The sequence below is a fragment of the Eupeodes corollae genome, chromosome 3, assembly GCF_945859685.1.
Source record: "Eupeodes corollae chromosome 3, idEupCoro1.1, whole genome shotgun sequence".
Classification (NCBI taxonomy): Eukaryota; Metazoa; Arthropoda; class Insecta; order Diptera; family Syrphidae; genus Eupeodes; species Eupeodes corollae.
In genome coordinates, this window is record NC_079149.1 from 88,298,063 (window position 1) to 88,313,868 (window position 15,806).

Here is a 15,806-nt window from a genome sequence, read left to right on the forward strand (position 1 = left end):
TTTTATTTACTTTTATCTTTCAAAAAACATTGTTGTCAATATTCAGTAAACTTTTAAAAAAATCGAATTAACAGTTTTTGTACAAAAAATTAAAAACCTAAAAAAGTTAACAAAACTTTTTAAAAATTAATTTTCGACTCAAATATCTTTTCAAAAATTTGAAATTTTGGTTCAAACTAATTTTATCTTATAAGAAATATTGTTTTTAACATTCGATACAATTTAAAAAAAAATCGAATTGACAATTTTTACACAAATAATTAAAAACCGAAAAATATTTAACAATAGTTGGTAAAAAATGATTTTTGGCTCAAATATCTATTTAATCTTATAAAAAAATATTGTTTTCAACATTAGGACAAATTTTGAGAAAATTTTTTTACGAAAAATAAAAACCTGACAAAAAAATGTATAAAAGTTGGTAAAAATTAATTTTCGACTCAAATATCTTTTCAAAAATTGTAGATATTGGCTTTAAACTACTTTTTTCTTTCAAAAAATATTGTTGTTAACATTCGATAAAAAATTTTGAAAAAAATCGAATTGAAAGTTTTTTTAAAAAAAATAAAATATTGGCTTCAAACTTATTTAATTTCACAGAAATATTGTTTTCGATATTCAGTAATTTTTATATAAAAATCCAACAGTCCGTTTTTTTCATAAAAAATAAAATCTACAAAAAATAGTACGCAAATTTGGTAAAAACTGATACGAGTACATATAGACAAACTTTTAAGCAAGACAAATCGACAGACGGGATGGGAAGTTATCAGTGTGGGTCGCATCCCAGCCTCTTTTTATTTATAGTTTAATAAACGATTGTAATAATAATATTTAACGCTAGCAGATCTCCTCTGGTGTCCTATTTCCTGAGCCATTCAAAAACTCAATCCCAAACAAAAAATTTGCTTCGTATTTTCACTTCTTTTTCGCAATACACCGAGGCGTATACTTACTTTTTTTGATTTATTGTATTTCAAATAAATTGTAACAAATTAAATCGAAAGTGTATTGTTTTGAATGCACAAATCAATCATACAAAAATAAAACTCAATTGTTAATTTTTGGTTTACTAAAATATATGTTTTTATTATTACTCTAGAAAACATCTGTCATTTACTTATTTATTTTATTTTTTATGACGTTATAATAATAAAATTATTAATAATTACCAATCTACTTTTTATTTTTCTTAAGACAAATACAATTTTGTTAGAAATCTTCTTACTTTTTATATAATTTTAATATTGATTTCATTAATTTCAAATAATTGCCATTCTAAGTCACAATTTATTTTAATATTTTGTTTGTATTCCGATGTAGAAAACATTTTGTTTTGTGTAAAATTTTCTAAAAACTTAACTACATTAAATATAGTAGGTATATAATTATATTTCTTTCGCTTCTCTTTTGTTTAATTTTATTTTGTTTTCGTTTAATGCTCGAGAAACACAATACTAAATATTTTTTCTTGTAACAACTTAACTATTTATTTATGTATATTTTTTAAAATTTATTTAATTTAATTGAATTTTTCCAAAATAACCATCAATCAAATCCATTTAAGCTAAATATTAATATTTACTCTAAATAATAAAAATGCATTATGTTGTCTTGAGTTTTGGGTTCTTTCTTTTTTTTTCAACATTTTTGTTTTGTTTTGCTTTGTGTACAAAATTGACATTTTAGATTAAGATTTTATTTTTGAAAATAATTTTATTTTTTTTTGAAAATTATTCACATTGCTATAAGACAGTAGACTCTTTAAATAAATGAACATTCAAACAATATTATTTGTCATGATACACATACATAATGTATATGTATTATTTGTTTCGTACCGTTTCAGGTGAATTTCGAGAAATTGAAAATATCTTAAATTTATACATTTTGTTTTTTAAAAAAATGGGATATAACTATATTTTTAGGATTAGGGTAAGGAAGTTTTAAGAGTTTTTTGTGCACTTCATAAGTGTAAATGTTCATAAATTTAAGACGTCTACTGTTTTCTTTAGGTTTAAAACTTATAAAATAAAGTGCTCTAAAAATTTACTTAAATTTTTTTCTGAATAAATTAAAAATTAAGACGTGGAAAAGGAGGGATGAATGTTAATAAAGGAAACATACAATAAATCTTATAAACGATTTTCTTTTGAGACCAATAATAATTCTTTTTAATATTGTTGTGATTTTTTTTTGTTTTATTATTTTTGTATATTATTTGTTGAATGATGGTGAATGATTGTTGTGCTGTTGTATATGATGTTTGTTTTAGTTTAAATATGCTTTAGCTTTTAACGGCTTGTAAGGCCTTGAGTTACTTTTGGCAGAGGTGCATCAAAGTGAGCGGGCACTGTACCAAGGGCATCTGAACTTGTACGCTCTATATTGCAGTTCTAAAAGAAAAAGCACAGTAATTTATTAGATGTCAGTATTTTTTTTGTATGGTATTGTGTAAAGTTTAGTATTTTGTTAATCATTTCTTAATTAATAATTTTATTCTACTTGTTTAGTTGTTTACCTTGGGTTTGACACGATATGTGTCAACACATTCGACATGTAGAGGAATTTCCTCGACTTCAAAGTTAAAACCGTTTGTGCGCACGACAAGCAGTGTATGTAACGGAAGATTGATGTAGGGAACTTGATCTAAAAAGATAAAAAAGAAAAATTATTATTTTATTTGGTTTCAACACTTAAGAACTCAATAGAAACCGATGCATATTTTTGGCTTATAAAACACAAGAACATGAACGTAAAAAGAAACCACGAATTTTTGAAAACACGTCTCTTGTAAGTTTGAATGGTCATTCATTTCGTTTTTTCAAGTATAGTGCAGATATTTGACACCTGTCAAACTCAGCTGTCATTTGAAATGTAAGAACGGACACATTGGGCAGGTTCAGGTGACATACGGGACTTGAAAGTTAGGCAAGTTTCTAGTATCTGATTGGCCTGCTGCCAAACAATGACCTTCGAATTAAGGCAACTTTAATGGAAAGTTGACTGGAAAGTTAGTCAAGAACAATCTGCCTAACTATCAAGTGAAGTCTACTTTTGTCAAAATGACAGTTGATCATGTTTTTTTTATTGAATACAAAGCTGAACTTTATTATTTATTTATAAATTTAGTTTCTGCAAAACTTCATTTAATGCTTTCTAAAGTAAGGTTTTGAATTTGAAATTCATGACACTGTTGCCTGTCAAAATGTTCGTTCAAAGAATACAGTTGACTGCAAATGTTTTCTGAACCTGCCCATTCACACAACATAAGGGAACTGAAAGTAAGGCAAGTATCTAATTGTGATTGGCCAGCTACCAAAAAATTTATTTCCAATTAAAGCAACTTTATTGGAAAGTTAACTGGAAAGTTGGTGTTAAGGTAAATCTCCCTAACTATCAAGTCAATTCAAATAATGTCAAAATGACAGCTAATCATAATTTTACAATTAAATTATTTTTTTTTCTCCAGAGTTATATTTAATGTTTTATGAAAAATAGATTCTTGTCAAATTGGAAATGGTGAAAGTAGTATTTATTGAACTTACTAGTCGAGAGGGACTTGTAGCTTGCGTGAGAAGATTTTTGAAGACTGTTATGTTTTTGGCACAATCAGGTCAGTGAAATAAAGCTCCGAGTTTGTTGTTTACTTCAAAATGTGCGTTCAAAGAACGCAGTCGACTGCAAATGAAGTTGTCTGAAAATGATGATTATGTTCGCATTACAGGACGATTATGCATGCAATGGGTAAAATTGTAAAGAAATTTGAAGCGTTCGCAAGGCAATCTTAAAGATTTACGACCTATGTATATCAATCATCATTGACTTATAGATCAAACTGTAGCTCTCTTTTCTTGCAAAAAAGCTATTGCTAATAAATGGGGCTTGCAGCCCCTCATAGTCCAGGCAATGAACGAGCGAAATTGCCTTTACCTCAAAAAAAATCCAACTGTTTTAAAACTTGACACACTTACTAAGAGTTGTAAAAATACGAACATTGAAAATAGAAAAAGGAAGTGCATCGTAATAGGGCTTAGCATTATATCAGATCATTCATGTCTCCAATACTAAGCAGTCTTGCCTTATTGATATACAGAAAGCTTGGTTCTAAGAAGTTGGTAAACCTTATATCAAGCTCAGGGTTTTTTCTTCATACTATGAAGCTCAGTTGTTGGAGTTCCGAGTATCAGCTATTTGCTACACGTGACCAGATTCCAGCGGTTCATTTAACCAATTTGTGTTGAATAATGCGAACTTTAATGTTAGAACGTTAGATAGACTAAATACATTACATTCTTTGGGCGGAATAAGATGAATCGCTGCATCCACTTCCATCGGAAAAGAAACCGATAGACGAAAGCAAAAGCTGATAAAACTACCTTGTGCTAAATCAACTGGATAACTTGGAGAACTTCCTTTGGAAACATTTCAGAAAACAGATGGCGGATTAAAAATTTTAGTTTTTGAAAATGTTCATGCGCGTTCCGAAGAAATTTTACAGCCAAAACCATGTGACACTCTTCGGTTGGCTTTAAAGTTTATAAACTACAAACAAATCTTAATAATCTCAAAGCTGATGTACCAACAGCAGCTTTATGGATTCAGTTGTTTAATATGATTAAATTGCTTAAAGATTTTATTCACGCTTAGCGGTCTGGCGATTAGAATGCCTATATTAACTATGTGAAGAATATGATTCCATATTTCCATACCGCCGGACACTTCTCGTACGCCAAATCATGTCACCTGTATTTGCAGGACATGATAAAACTGCCTTCTGTAATGACCCCAGATAAATTCAAAAACTTTGTGCAAGAGGGTTACCTTACTATGAGAAGAACTGAACGATTTTGGACAAGAGTGTGGTTGGACCAGACGATTAAACAAACTCTAATGCGTGGAATGAAGAGTATGGGTGGCTTGACAATAGGGCGTGGAATCACTGATAGTGTACTTAGCAAATGGGTTCTAGGGCTGACTGCTACTCATGAAATTGTCTCATCACTCGAAGAATTCACTAGCGTTCTTTTTTCTACTAGTGAGAACATGTAGATTTTGGCGTAAAATTAAAGATAATACAGACATTGCAAAGCTGTCAAATTGGTTCCAAAGTCATCCTCCATTTCCAGTCACAAATGGAATCATGTCAATAGAGAGTGGCATCACTGGAGATGATAAAGTAACTTGCTACAATGCTTATTCTCTAGACATGCAGGCAATGAGCCATATAGACATACAAATTGAATACTACAGTTTTTTTAGACAATTACAGACACAAAAAATGCAAACCATACTTTTTTTAATAAGCTTTCTTTTCGTGTTAAAAAAACACATGTTTTCCTTAACTGCCTATTGAGTTATTTTACAAACTAAAACAAGTACAAACAAATTAATATCATATTTCTTTAAAATATTTAATAAGCTTTAATTTTGTAAAAGATTATTTTTTGATACGACAAATAGTTTTTAAGATAAACCCAAAAACCCGAAACAACCGTATGTTTCTCTTCACTGCCGCTAAAGTTATTTTACAAACTATAACAGATACCGTCAAAATCACGTAATCTTTTTTTTATAAAATTTAATAAGCTTTAATTTTGTCGAACAAAATTTGTTGATACTCCAAATAGTTTTCGAGATAAACGTACAAAACTGAAACGATCCCCATGTTTCTCTTAAATGCCGCTAGAGCTCAAGTCGGATTGTTGAGGACTTTTTTTAGGTCATCACCAGACATCCCTTAGTAAATGTGACAAGTTTCAAAACTGTTGGTTTTTTTTTTGAGGTGAAAACCTTTATTAACTGGACTAATATTATTCATAGGTTGTGCAAATCGGCAATCAGAAGGATTTTAATACACGAGGTGGCAGTATAGTGTATTGCTTTAGAAAAAGCTACGACCAACTAAATAAAAAAAGTCCAACGTTCATATTGCCCATATATATACGGATCGCACTGGATACCCTACTCTACCTAAAACCTTACTTAGGAAACAAAGAGCTGCAAGCTCTGCTATTCACCTCAAAGCTTCATCGGAGAGGGTTAATAACAACATTAGCCAATTCGTAATTCTTAAGTATTTAGAATCAATTCCAAAGCACACAGACGACACCATCCCCCAACTGCAATTCGACAGAAACTTCAAGATTTCTATAACTTCGAGATATTCCTGGAGAGACAGGTAAATCTGCTTTTTCATAAATGGAACGACTGAAATTAAGTATCTCATTCCGCCTTCCCAATAATTGTAGCATGATTCAGGTAGAACTTTGGCGATAAGAGAAGTCTTGTCCTGGCTTAAAGAAAACCTCTGATATTCGTATTTTCTCAGATAATCAGGCCGCTATAAAATCTCTGGACTCTATCTCTACAAACTCTATAACAGCCCATAACTGTTGATCATCTCTAATTGAGATGTTACAAACGGGCCGGCCATAGAGACTTTCCAGGAAATTGTAAGGCAGATGAACTCGCCAGAAATGGTAGAGTACAACCCATTCTACCACGTTGGCTAATGCTGGCATACCAATCACTACATGTAAACTTGATAAAGCAAAACGCTGTGAAGAAGGTCAACATTAGGTGAAATAAGATCACTAGGTCACGAAAAAGATCTGGGATCAAGGTGCTTTCTATCTGACACGCCAAATAAATTAATTCAAGTAATATCTGATGTGGGGTGACAATCAGAGTTTAATTATTTCCAAAAAATTAAGTTAATAATAAAAGTAAACTTTGAGCAAAAATTAAATAAATAAATTATTTCAAAAAATAAACTTAACAATTCAAATATAATATACTGTAAAAGAAAATAAAAACAACAAGCAAATATTTAAACTATGTATGTTTGTGCTGCTTAATAGGATAAGGTTCTCAAAAAGGATTCGATGCTTTCATAGTCTTGTGTGAATAGCCAATCTCTAACTTTTTTCAAAAAAGATCTAAAAGAAGTAAAGGGTGATTTTTTTGAGGTTAGGATTTTCATGCATTAGTATTTGACAGATCACGCGGGATTTCAGGCATGGTGTCAAGGAGAAAGATGCTCAGTATGCTTTGACATTTCATCATGAATAGACTTACTAACGAGCAACGCTTGCAAATCATTGAATTTTATTACCAAAATCAGTTTTCGGTTCGAAATGTGTTTCGCGCTTTACGTCCGATTTATGGTCTACATAATCGACCAAGCGAGCAAACAATTAATGCGATTGTGACAAAGTTTCGCATACAGTTTACTTTATTGGACATTACAGCTCGTGCAAGAACTGAAGCCGAACAATCTCCCACAACGTCGAATTTTCAGTGAATGGGCCCTAGAAAAGTTGGCAGAAAATCCGCTTTTTTATCGACAAATTTTGTTCAGCAATGAGGCTCATTTCTGGTTGAATGGCTACGTAAATAAGCAAAATTGCCGCATTTGGAGTGAAGAGCAACCAGAAGCCGTTCAAGAACTGTGTGGTTTGTACGCTGGTGGAATCATTGGACCGTATTTTTTCATAGACGCTGTTGGACGCAACGTTACGGTGAATGGCGATCGCTAGTGTTCAATGCTAACAAACTTTTTGTTGCCAAAAATGGAAGAACTGAACTTGGTTGACATGTAGTTTCAACAAGATGGCACTACATGCCACATAGCTCGCGATTCTATGGCCATTTTGAGGGAAAACTTCTAACAAGTCTAAAGTCTACACAAATAAGCCAGCAACTATTCCAGCTTTGGAAGACAACATTTCCGAAGAAATTCGGGCTATTCCGGCCGAAATGCTCGAAAAAGTTACCCAAAATTGGACTTTCCGAATGGACCACCTAAGACGCAGCCGCGGTCAACATTTAAATGAAATTATCTTCAAAAAGTAAATGTCATGGACCAATCTAACGTTTCAAATAAAGAATCGATGAGATTTTGCAAATTTTATGCGTTTTTTTTTAAAAAAAGTTCTCAAGCTCTTAAAAAATCACCGTTTACATAAAGAGACATAATAATTTTTAAGATTTCTGTTTTGGGGATGTTTTTTGCACTTAACACTTAAAGTATTTTTCTTAGAAATCTGCTTAAGTAAATTGTTAGTCATCCAAGGCTTTAAATGCTTAATCAATGCGTTCTTTATTTCTTTTGAGTGCTTTTCTACTACTCCCTGAAGTGGAATCCAAAGTGTTATTAAGACCAACCATGTGATGGTCTGTTAACCTAGGATCATAAACCTTACCATAAGAAATTTTACTAAGCAGATTGCATATAAGCTCTATAAACAATGTCATATCCGGGCACTGTCCAATAGGAAAGCAAGTAGCTATACGTATTCTCAAATGACTTTTACAAATGCTGAATGGATGAGGAAACAGTTCTTCTTCTCCTCTGTAAATTCTCTGCTCTAACTCAAAAACGTAAGACTTACCTAGGAGAGTTCTTAATCAGTCCTTCACGTTTCGCAAGGGACCCAAACTGGTTTCGCATTGAGCTTAAAAGAAAGCCTAAAGATCCATGTGGTAACACAATGGGCCATTATATTGATCTAAGGCTCGTTTCATACTATACGGTTTTGACCGTACGGCAAAAAAAAACCGGACAAACCAAACCTGAAGCGTTACAGATGTAGATACGCTTGTTAAGTAATGGAACAATTTTTCAAACTAAAGGGTGATTTTTTTGAGGTTAGGATTTTCATGCATTAGTATTTGACAGATCACGCGGGATTTCAGACATGGTGTCAAAGAGAAAGATGCTCAGTATGCTTTGACATTTCATCATGAATAGACTTACTAACGAGCAACGCTTGCAAATCATTGAATTTTATTACCAAAATCAGTGTTCGGTTCGAAATGTGTTTCGCGCTTTACGTCCGATTTATGGTCTACATAATCGACCAAGTGAGCAAACAATTAATGCGATTGTGACCAAGTTTCGCACTCAGTTTACTTTATTGGACATTAAACCAACCACACGAATGCGTACAGAAGAGAATATTGCGTCTGTTTCTGAGAGTGTTGCTGAAGACCGTGAAATGTCGATTCGTCGCCGTTCGCAGCAATTGGGTTTGTGTTATTCGACCACATGGAAGATTTTACGCAAAGATCTTGGTGTAAAACCGTATAAAATACAGCTCGTGCAAGAACTGAAGCCGAACGATCTGCCACAACGTCGAATTTTCAGTGAATGGGCCCTAGAAAAGATGGCAGAAAATCCGCTTTTTTATCGACAAATTTTGTTCAGCGATGAGGCTCATTTCTGGTTGAATGGCTACGTAAATAAGCAAAATTGCCGCATTTGGAGTGAAGAGCAACCAGAAGCCGTTCAAGAACTGCCCATGCATCCCGAAAAATGCACTGTTTGGTGTGGTTTGTACGCTGGTGGAATCATTGGACCGTATTTTTTCAAAGATGCTGTTGGACGCAACGTTACGGTGAATGGCGATCGCTATCGTTCAATGCTAACAAACTTTTTGTTGCCAAAAATGGAAGAACTGAACTTGGTTGACATGTGGTTTCAACAAGATGGCGCTACATGCCACACAGCTCGCGATTCTATGGCCATTTTGAGGGAAAACTTCGGAGAACAATTCATCTCAAGGAATGGACCGGTAAGTTGGCCACCAAGATCATGCGATTTGACGCCTTTAGACTATTTTTTGTATGGCTACGTCAAGTCTTAAGTCTACACAAATAAGCCAGCAACTATTCCAGCTTTGGAAGACAACATTTCCGAAGAAATTCGGGCTATTCCGGCCGAAATGCTCGAAAAAGTTACCCAAAATTGGAATTTCCGAATGGACCACCTAAGACGCAGCCGCGGTCAACATTTAAATGAAATTATCTTCAAAAAGAAAATGTCATGGACCAATCTAACGTTTCAAATAAAGAATCGATGAGATTTTGCAAATTTTATGCGTTTTTTTTTTTTTTTAAAGTTCTCAAGCTCTTAAAAAATCACCGTTTATATTTCTCACTATGTAGGGCAAAGAAAACCCCCGAGTGATAAAAATAAAGGTGTCATTGGTCTGTATTTCTCCAAAGATGTCAATGGGCATGGGATACACACGACCACTTTTGGCTTTTTTGAGTGAGAAGTTTCCTGGTCGAGGAGATCTGACATCGTTCGGTTTTTTTTGTCCGTGAGGCTACACGAAAAACCGCGTTCTTACGAATAATACACAACTCTAGACGCATTTCACATAATTCAAGGAATTGCGGCGAAGTGTGCTGTCTGTTTTATTAGCTTTTCTTTCGAAGCCGATAAATGAATGACCCTGTAAATGTTTATATGTTGGTAAATACAGACATTCTTTTAGCTCACGCTGAAAGTTCACTTCGGTATTGTTGCAATCTATCATTCTTATTCATCGAAATAAAAATAGAATTATTTTTCCTTCTACAACACAAAACAACACAAAGTGGAGGACAAAATTATAAAATTAACTTTCCGCACTTTAAATAAATTATATCTAAAAATAAACCCATTGAAAGAGCATTCGAGGTAAAATCTAATAAAAATTGTCTTCTTCTTACAAGGGATATGCATTAAGAAAAGGCATTGTGACAATTAAGAAATGGAAAAAAAATATCTCACCTGGCTTGGTGCCATTGAAGTACGCCATCACACACCTCAAGACAGCCTGATGGGAGACAACCAGAACTTGTGTTTTCGTAAGCAATCCCTGAATGACACTATCGACACGCTGCAATAAATCCAAGTAAGACTCCCCGTGAGGATAGCGATATTTGAATTTGTCTTGATCACGCCAAGCGAATTCCTGTGGGAATTTTTCTTGAATTTCTTCATAAGTCAGTCCTTCGCAAATACCCTAGAAGTTCCATAAAATATTTAATAATTGATGTTTATAGATAAAAATGAATTTCGAATTTACAGCATTAATTTCATTCAAATCGTTAACAGCGGCTCTAGGTCCGGGTATATCCCGAACAGTATGGATAGTTCGAATAAACTCTGAAGTCCAAATCTGGGTTTGGAAAATAATACATTTTTAGTCTTTACTTTTTCCTGTTTTTAATTTGAAAAATCTTACCAATTGTGGACCGGGAAGGGTTAATTGATTCTCCTTAAACAAACGTGTCAAGCGCTCTGCGTACTTCCATCCACGTGGTGACAAATCCGCATTGCCACCAATCCTTCCAACCACATTGTAATCAGATTCGCCGTGCTGGTAAGTGAAAGAAATAAGAAAGGTAGAAGATTAAGACCATATTAATGAAATTTAAAAAATTTGAATCTTTGAAATAGTATTTTGAACCAAAGGCAATTTAGGTTTAAGATGTCTGACTTAAGCTAAAATTTGACAAGACTGTTTAATTAAGTTGGAGACTGTTTAAAAACTGAGATTTTGATTTCTTAAAACCTGTATCGGTATTTTACTTTCAAAGAACTGCTCCTTAATTGAAGGATGTTTTGTTTTTTCACCAAACAGTGTTTTTAGCTTATTCGGGATAAAATTTTGAAATCACTTTAGGGTTCAGCTTTGCATATTTATTTTCAATAAAACCATTTTTAGTTTTAGAACGAATTTTTTCAGATTTCAATTTACTGAACTTACTTACCCGACTAAAGTAGAAAAGTTGTTCTCTTATCACAGGATGCGAGAGAACACCCAAAATTGAAGTTTGTAAGGCTCCTTGCACTCCTCGGGACATCACCGAATGCAAGTAAGGATTCTCCGAATTATTTACAGTGATTAAAGGGCTTTCGAGTGGAAGGCATTTTTCAAACATGGGCAAACATTCACTAACCTAGAAACATAATAATGAAATAATATAAAGATACAATAATATAAGTATACGAACCTTTTCAATAAATATTTTCTTCCAATCCGTGCTACGACTGTTAGTTCTTTCAAAATAACGAACCATTTCTTTAATATTCGATTCGAGACTCTTTTCGTCACAATCGATTTCAACAATTAAATGATGATAGATACGTTCATTGCAAAAGTTTGAAACCATTTGACGTGATTGGCGACTCAAATGCATGCCATCGATAATCTAAAATTAAGAAATTTTTATTTAAAATTCTTATTTGTTTAAATTTTGAATATCTTACAGCAACATTATTGCCATCGAGGAACCAATCTGAGATATCGCTTAAGGTTTCTGAGGTAGCATTTTGTTCGACTGGAAAAACTGGAAGATAATAAGAAAAAGATTACGTTTGTATTTCCAATTGTAGATAATTTGAATAATAATAATTAAATTGATAAATAATATGACAGAAATAAATAACGGTTTTTTAGACGTTTGGTTTTCCAATCTGGCAATACTTTTTTAGAAGTTGGTCTTTTTGACAGCTGTCACTTTGATTTATGCCTTTTTACATAATGACTTACAGGAGTTGAGAACTAGGGCCTAGTGTCTTACAACTCTCAACCATTCCTGTGTGCGAGTAATATTGTCAGGAATGGAGGGGACCTACAGTTTATATGCCGAACCCGAACGGCTGATTTGAGAAAGCACTTTTTCATGACAAGAGTTACTTTTGGAGAATTTTTCAATTCCCGCAAGAGGCGGTACCCGTGCAAAGGCTTTACCATCTATCCAAAGGTACTACCCTTATTTTTTTAATAAAGCAACATTTTTGGCCATAATATTAAATTGTTTTACATCTTCTTAAACTACACGTAAAAAAAAAACACACTTTAGTACTTTAGAGGTTTTTTCTCTATATCCCCGTTTACATTGAGAATCAATAACAAGCTAGAAAAGGGAGCGACTTTCAATTTTTGTTTAGTAAATAATTAAACTACAGACCCACCGTTCAAATGGTAGACATGTGCATTGTGCATTCAAGAGGACACAAGCGTCCACAGGTTTTTTTCAAAACCCACCTCTATCAACTCCTACTCTCACCTAACCGTGTAGAAAATCGGGTGCCTAGTACCTCAACTGAAGATTGGGTTCCAACCCCAGTGGAAAGTTGTTGGGGCAGCAAACGAGAGAGGGGGGAGAGGTGTTTCCACTAAGGCACCTCTCCTTATCCAGACGGCAGAGATGGAATCAACGGTGGCGTCTACAGTTCCAGTAAGGTTCCACTATTATGAATTATTCGAAACCTAGGCCTATAAGGAGCGGTTTTATCCGGCTCCCCGTTCTTGAAGTTATACTAGGGATCTGAACCTCCAGGTTGAGGGTTGGGCAATTTGGGATGACTTCCTGGCCACGTAATAACCTCTTTCCGAGGAGCTAACAACGACTCGGACCACTACCTCGTTGTAGCCAAGGTAGCACTTAGGGTTCTCAGACCCAAAGCAATACTGGGAGGTGATGGGAGAAGGTACAACGTCGAACGGCTACAATCGATAGAGATCGGCAAATCCTATTCCCACCGAATTACAAGTAACCTCTCTCGAAGTTCTATACCGCCAACAGGGGCAACATTACCAAGATGCAATCAGAGAAGCCGCCTCTGATGTGCTGGGTTTCAAGCAGCCACTAACCCCTGGTTTGATGAAGAATGTCGGCAGGCAAATGCAGCCAAACAACAGGCACGGAAAGCGGCCCTGCATAAAAGGACGAGAGCTGCTCATGAGCTCTATGAGCAGAAAAGGCGAGAGGCATACCGACTTCTCAGAAGGAAAAAAGAGGGCATGAGAACGCGATCGGTCGAAGATGTTGAGAGGTTTAAAAGCAGGAATGAAGTTCGAACAGGTGAAACGAAGTTTACAGGTACATAAACCTGGAACCGAAGGCTGCAAAGACGAAAGTGGAAACATCATAGTAGAACCGCAGTCAATGCTGAGGATATGGAAGGACCACTTCTGCAGACTATATAACGGCGACGACGAACCGAATTCCGCTGCCAGGCAGGATGATCCATTCAACATAGAGGACGAAAGCCAACAATCCCGTCCTCCCGACTTAGACGAAGTAAAGATTGCCGTATCTAAGCTGAAGGCTAATAAAGCCACTGGAGCGGATGGCTTGAATGCCGAGCTCTTTAAAGCAGTTGGAGATAAGTTGGTTAGGAGCATGCACCAACTTATCTGTAAGATATGGTCGGAAGAAAGAATGCCAGATGAATGGAATCTCAGTATGGTTTGCCCGATCCTGAAAAAAGAAGACCCTCTAAACTGCACCAACTATAGAGGAATCAGTCTACTTAACATCGCCTATAAAATCTGCCGTAATATGTGAACGTCTAAAGCCCATCGTCAACAACCTGATAGGTCCAGATCAGTGTGGTTTTAGACCAGGAAAGTCTACAGTTGATCAAATATTCACATTACGGCAGATCCTGGAAAAACCCCAAGAACACCAAATCGACACACACCATCTTTTCATCAATTTCAAGGCCGCATATGACAGCATCTACAGGGACGAGCTGTCATGTCTAGTTTTGGCATCCCTGCCAAACTTGTTTGCTCCATAAAGGTTGGAAACAACTTAACAGAACCTTTCGATGTCAAAAAAGGTTTTAGACAAGGTGATGCGCTGTCATATTATATTTGACATTGACATAATCGGAAGAACTCAGCGTGATGTCAATGGGGCTTTTGTGAGTATTGAGGCAGAGGCGGCAAAAATGGGTTTAATGGTTAATGAGGGCAAAACAAAGTACATGCTGTCGTCAAGAAAGGACATAAAACACCGACGTCTTGGTCAAAACGTCACCATCGACAGACGTAACTTTGAGGTAGTCCAGGACTTCGTCTACCTAGGCTCCGCTGGCAACGCAGAAAACAACACCAGCGCTGAGCTCAAACGAAGAATTACTCTTGCTAACCGCTGTTTCTTTGGACTAAGAAAGCAATTGAGTGGCAAAGTCCTCTCTCGAGGGACCAAAGTGTTGCTATATAAGACCCTTATCATCCCCGTCCTGCTATACGGTGCAGAAGCATGGACCATGACAAAAGCGGATGAAAGCACCTTGGGTCGCTTCGAGAAAAAAGTTCTTCGTGTGATCTACGGTCCCGTATCCATCAAAGGGGAGTAGAGGAGAAGATGGAACGACGAGCTGTACGGGCTGTACAGCGACGTAGATTAAGCCAGAAGGGTAAAAGACCGCGGATCGGGTGGCGCGCATAAGTAGAAAGTGACCTCACCCAACCTGGAGCGCGAAACTGGAGACATCTAGACCGAGCTAGATGGAGAAGTTTTGTTGGGTGAGGCCTACTTCACACAGGGTTGTAGCGCCACCTTAAAGAAAAGAAAGAAGAAAGAATTAAAGGAAATAATCTATATTATTATATATTTGAGTTGCAATAGTGTAGAGATCAGGCTTGTAGAAGAATGCAGTCTTTAAAAATTATTAATGATTTAAATTAGAAGATTGCATTAATTGATTTCAATTTGGGACTTCAGACTCTAAATCATGCAATCATCATTCACTTGTAGCAAAACGACTGCACTCATTTGTTTCCTTCATTCATTTTACAGCAATCAATTGAATGCAATCTTTTGTAAATTCGTGCATTCTTTGCATTCTTATGCATTCTTTTGCACGCTTTGCATTACAAATATTGTCCCAGGTAGGTCATATGATTCGCCCATTGAGCGTTGGTAAAATTTTGTCAAAAGATTGGGGTAAAATTAAATGGGGCCAAAGAACAAAGTTTTATTTTTATTTTTTTTATTTTATCAAAATCTTAAAACTATCAGCCCTCGATTGTCTAAATAGAGAAAAGCTTCTTGTGGAATGTTGTCAGTTAAACGTGCATTTTCGTAGTACTCATTGGTATGTAAGCCCCAAAAATTAAGCTGTTAGCCGACGACATCGCTCTTGCAATGTGACCCTACCAAGCTTCAGCAAGAAATTATCTATTCTGCTTATGTTGGCTCTGTTGTATAGAACCTGGTTGGAATAG

At 35.2% G+C, this 15,806-nt stretch overlaps 1 protein-coding gene across 4 annotated transcripts in view; it reads right to left on the reverse strand.

The window, feature by feature from the left end:
- Positions 1-1,180: 1,180 nt before the first annotated feature.
- The window catches only part of LOC129948873 (6-phosphofructo-2-kinase/fructose-2,6-bisphosphatase-like), a 210,986-nt gene continuing 196,360 nt past the window's right edge, over positions 1,181-15,806 (reverse strand). For all 4 annotated transcript variants that reach the window (XM_056060005.1, XM_056060007.1, XM_056060008.1 and 1 more), the window contains 8 exons: positions 12,050-12,129; positions 11,794-11,991; positions 11,551-11,739; positions 11,022-11,156; positions 10,863-10,955; positions 10,565-10,799; positions 2,522-2,649; positions 1,181-2,396 (listed from right to left, as the gene is read on the reverse strand). In XM_056060005.1, the coding sequence (XP_055915980.1) occupies positions 2,295-2,396; positions 2,522-2,649; positions 10,565-10,799; positions 10,863-10,955; positions 11,022-11,156; positions 11,551-11,739; positions 11,794-11,991; positions 12,050-12,129 (1,160 nt within the window). In that variant the 3' untranslated portion in view covers positions 1,181-2,294. The remainder of the gene's footprint in view (positions 2,397-2,521; positions 2,650-10,564; positions 10,800-10,862; positions 10,956-11,021; positions 11,157-11,550; positions 11,740-11,793; positions 11,992-12,049; positions 12,130-15,806) is intronic.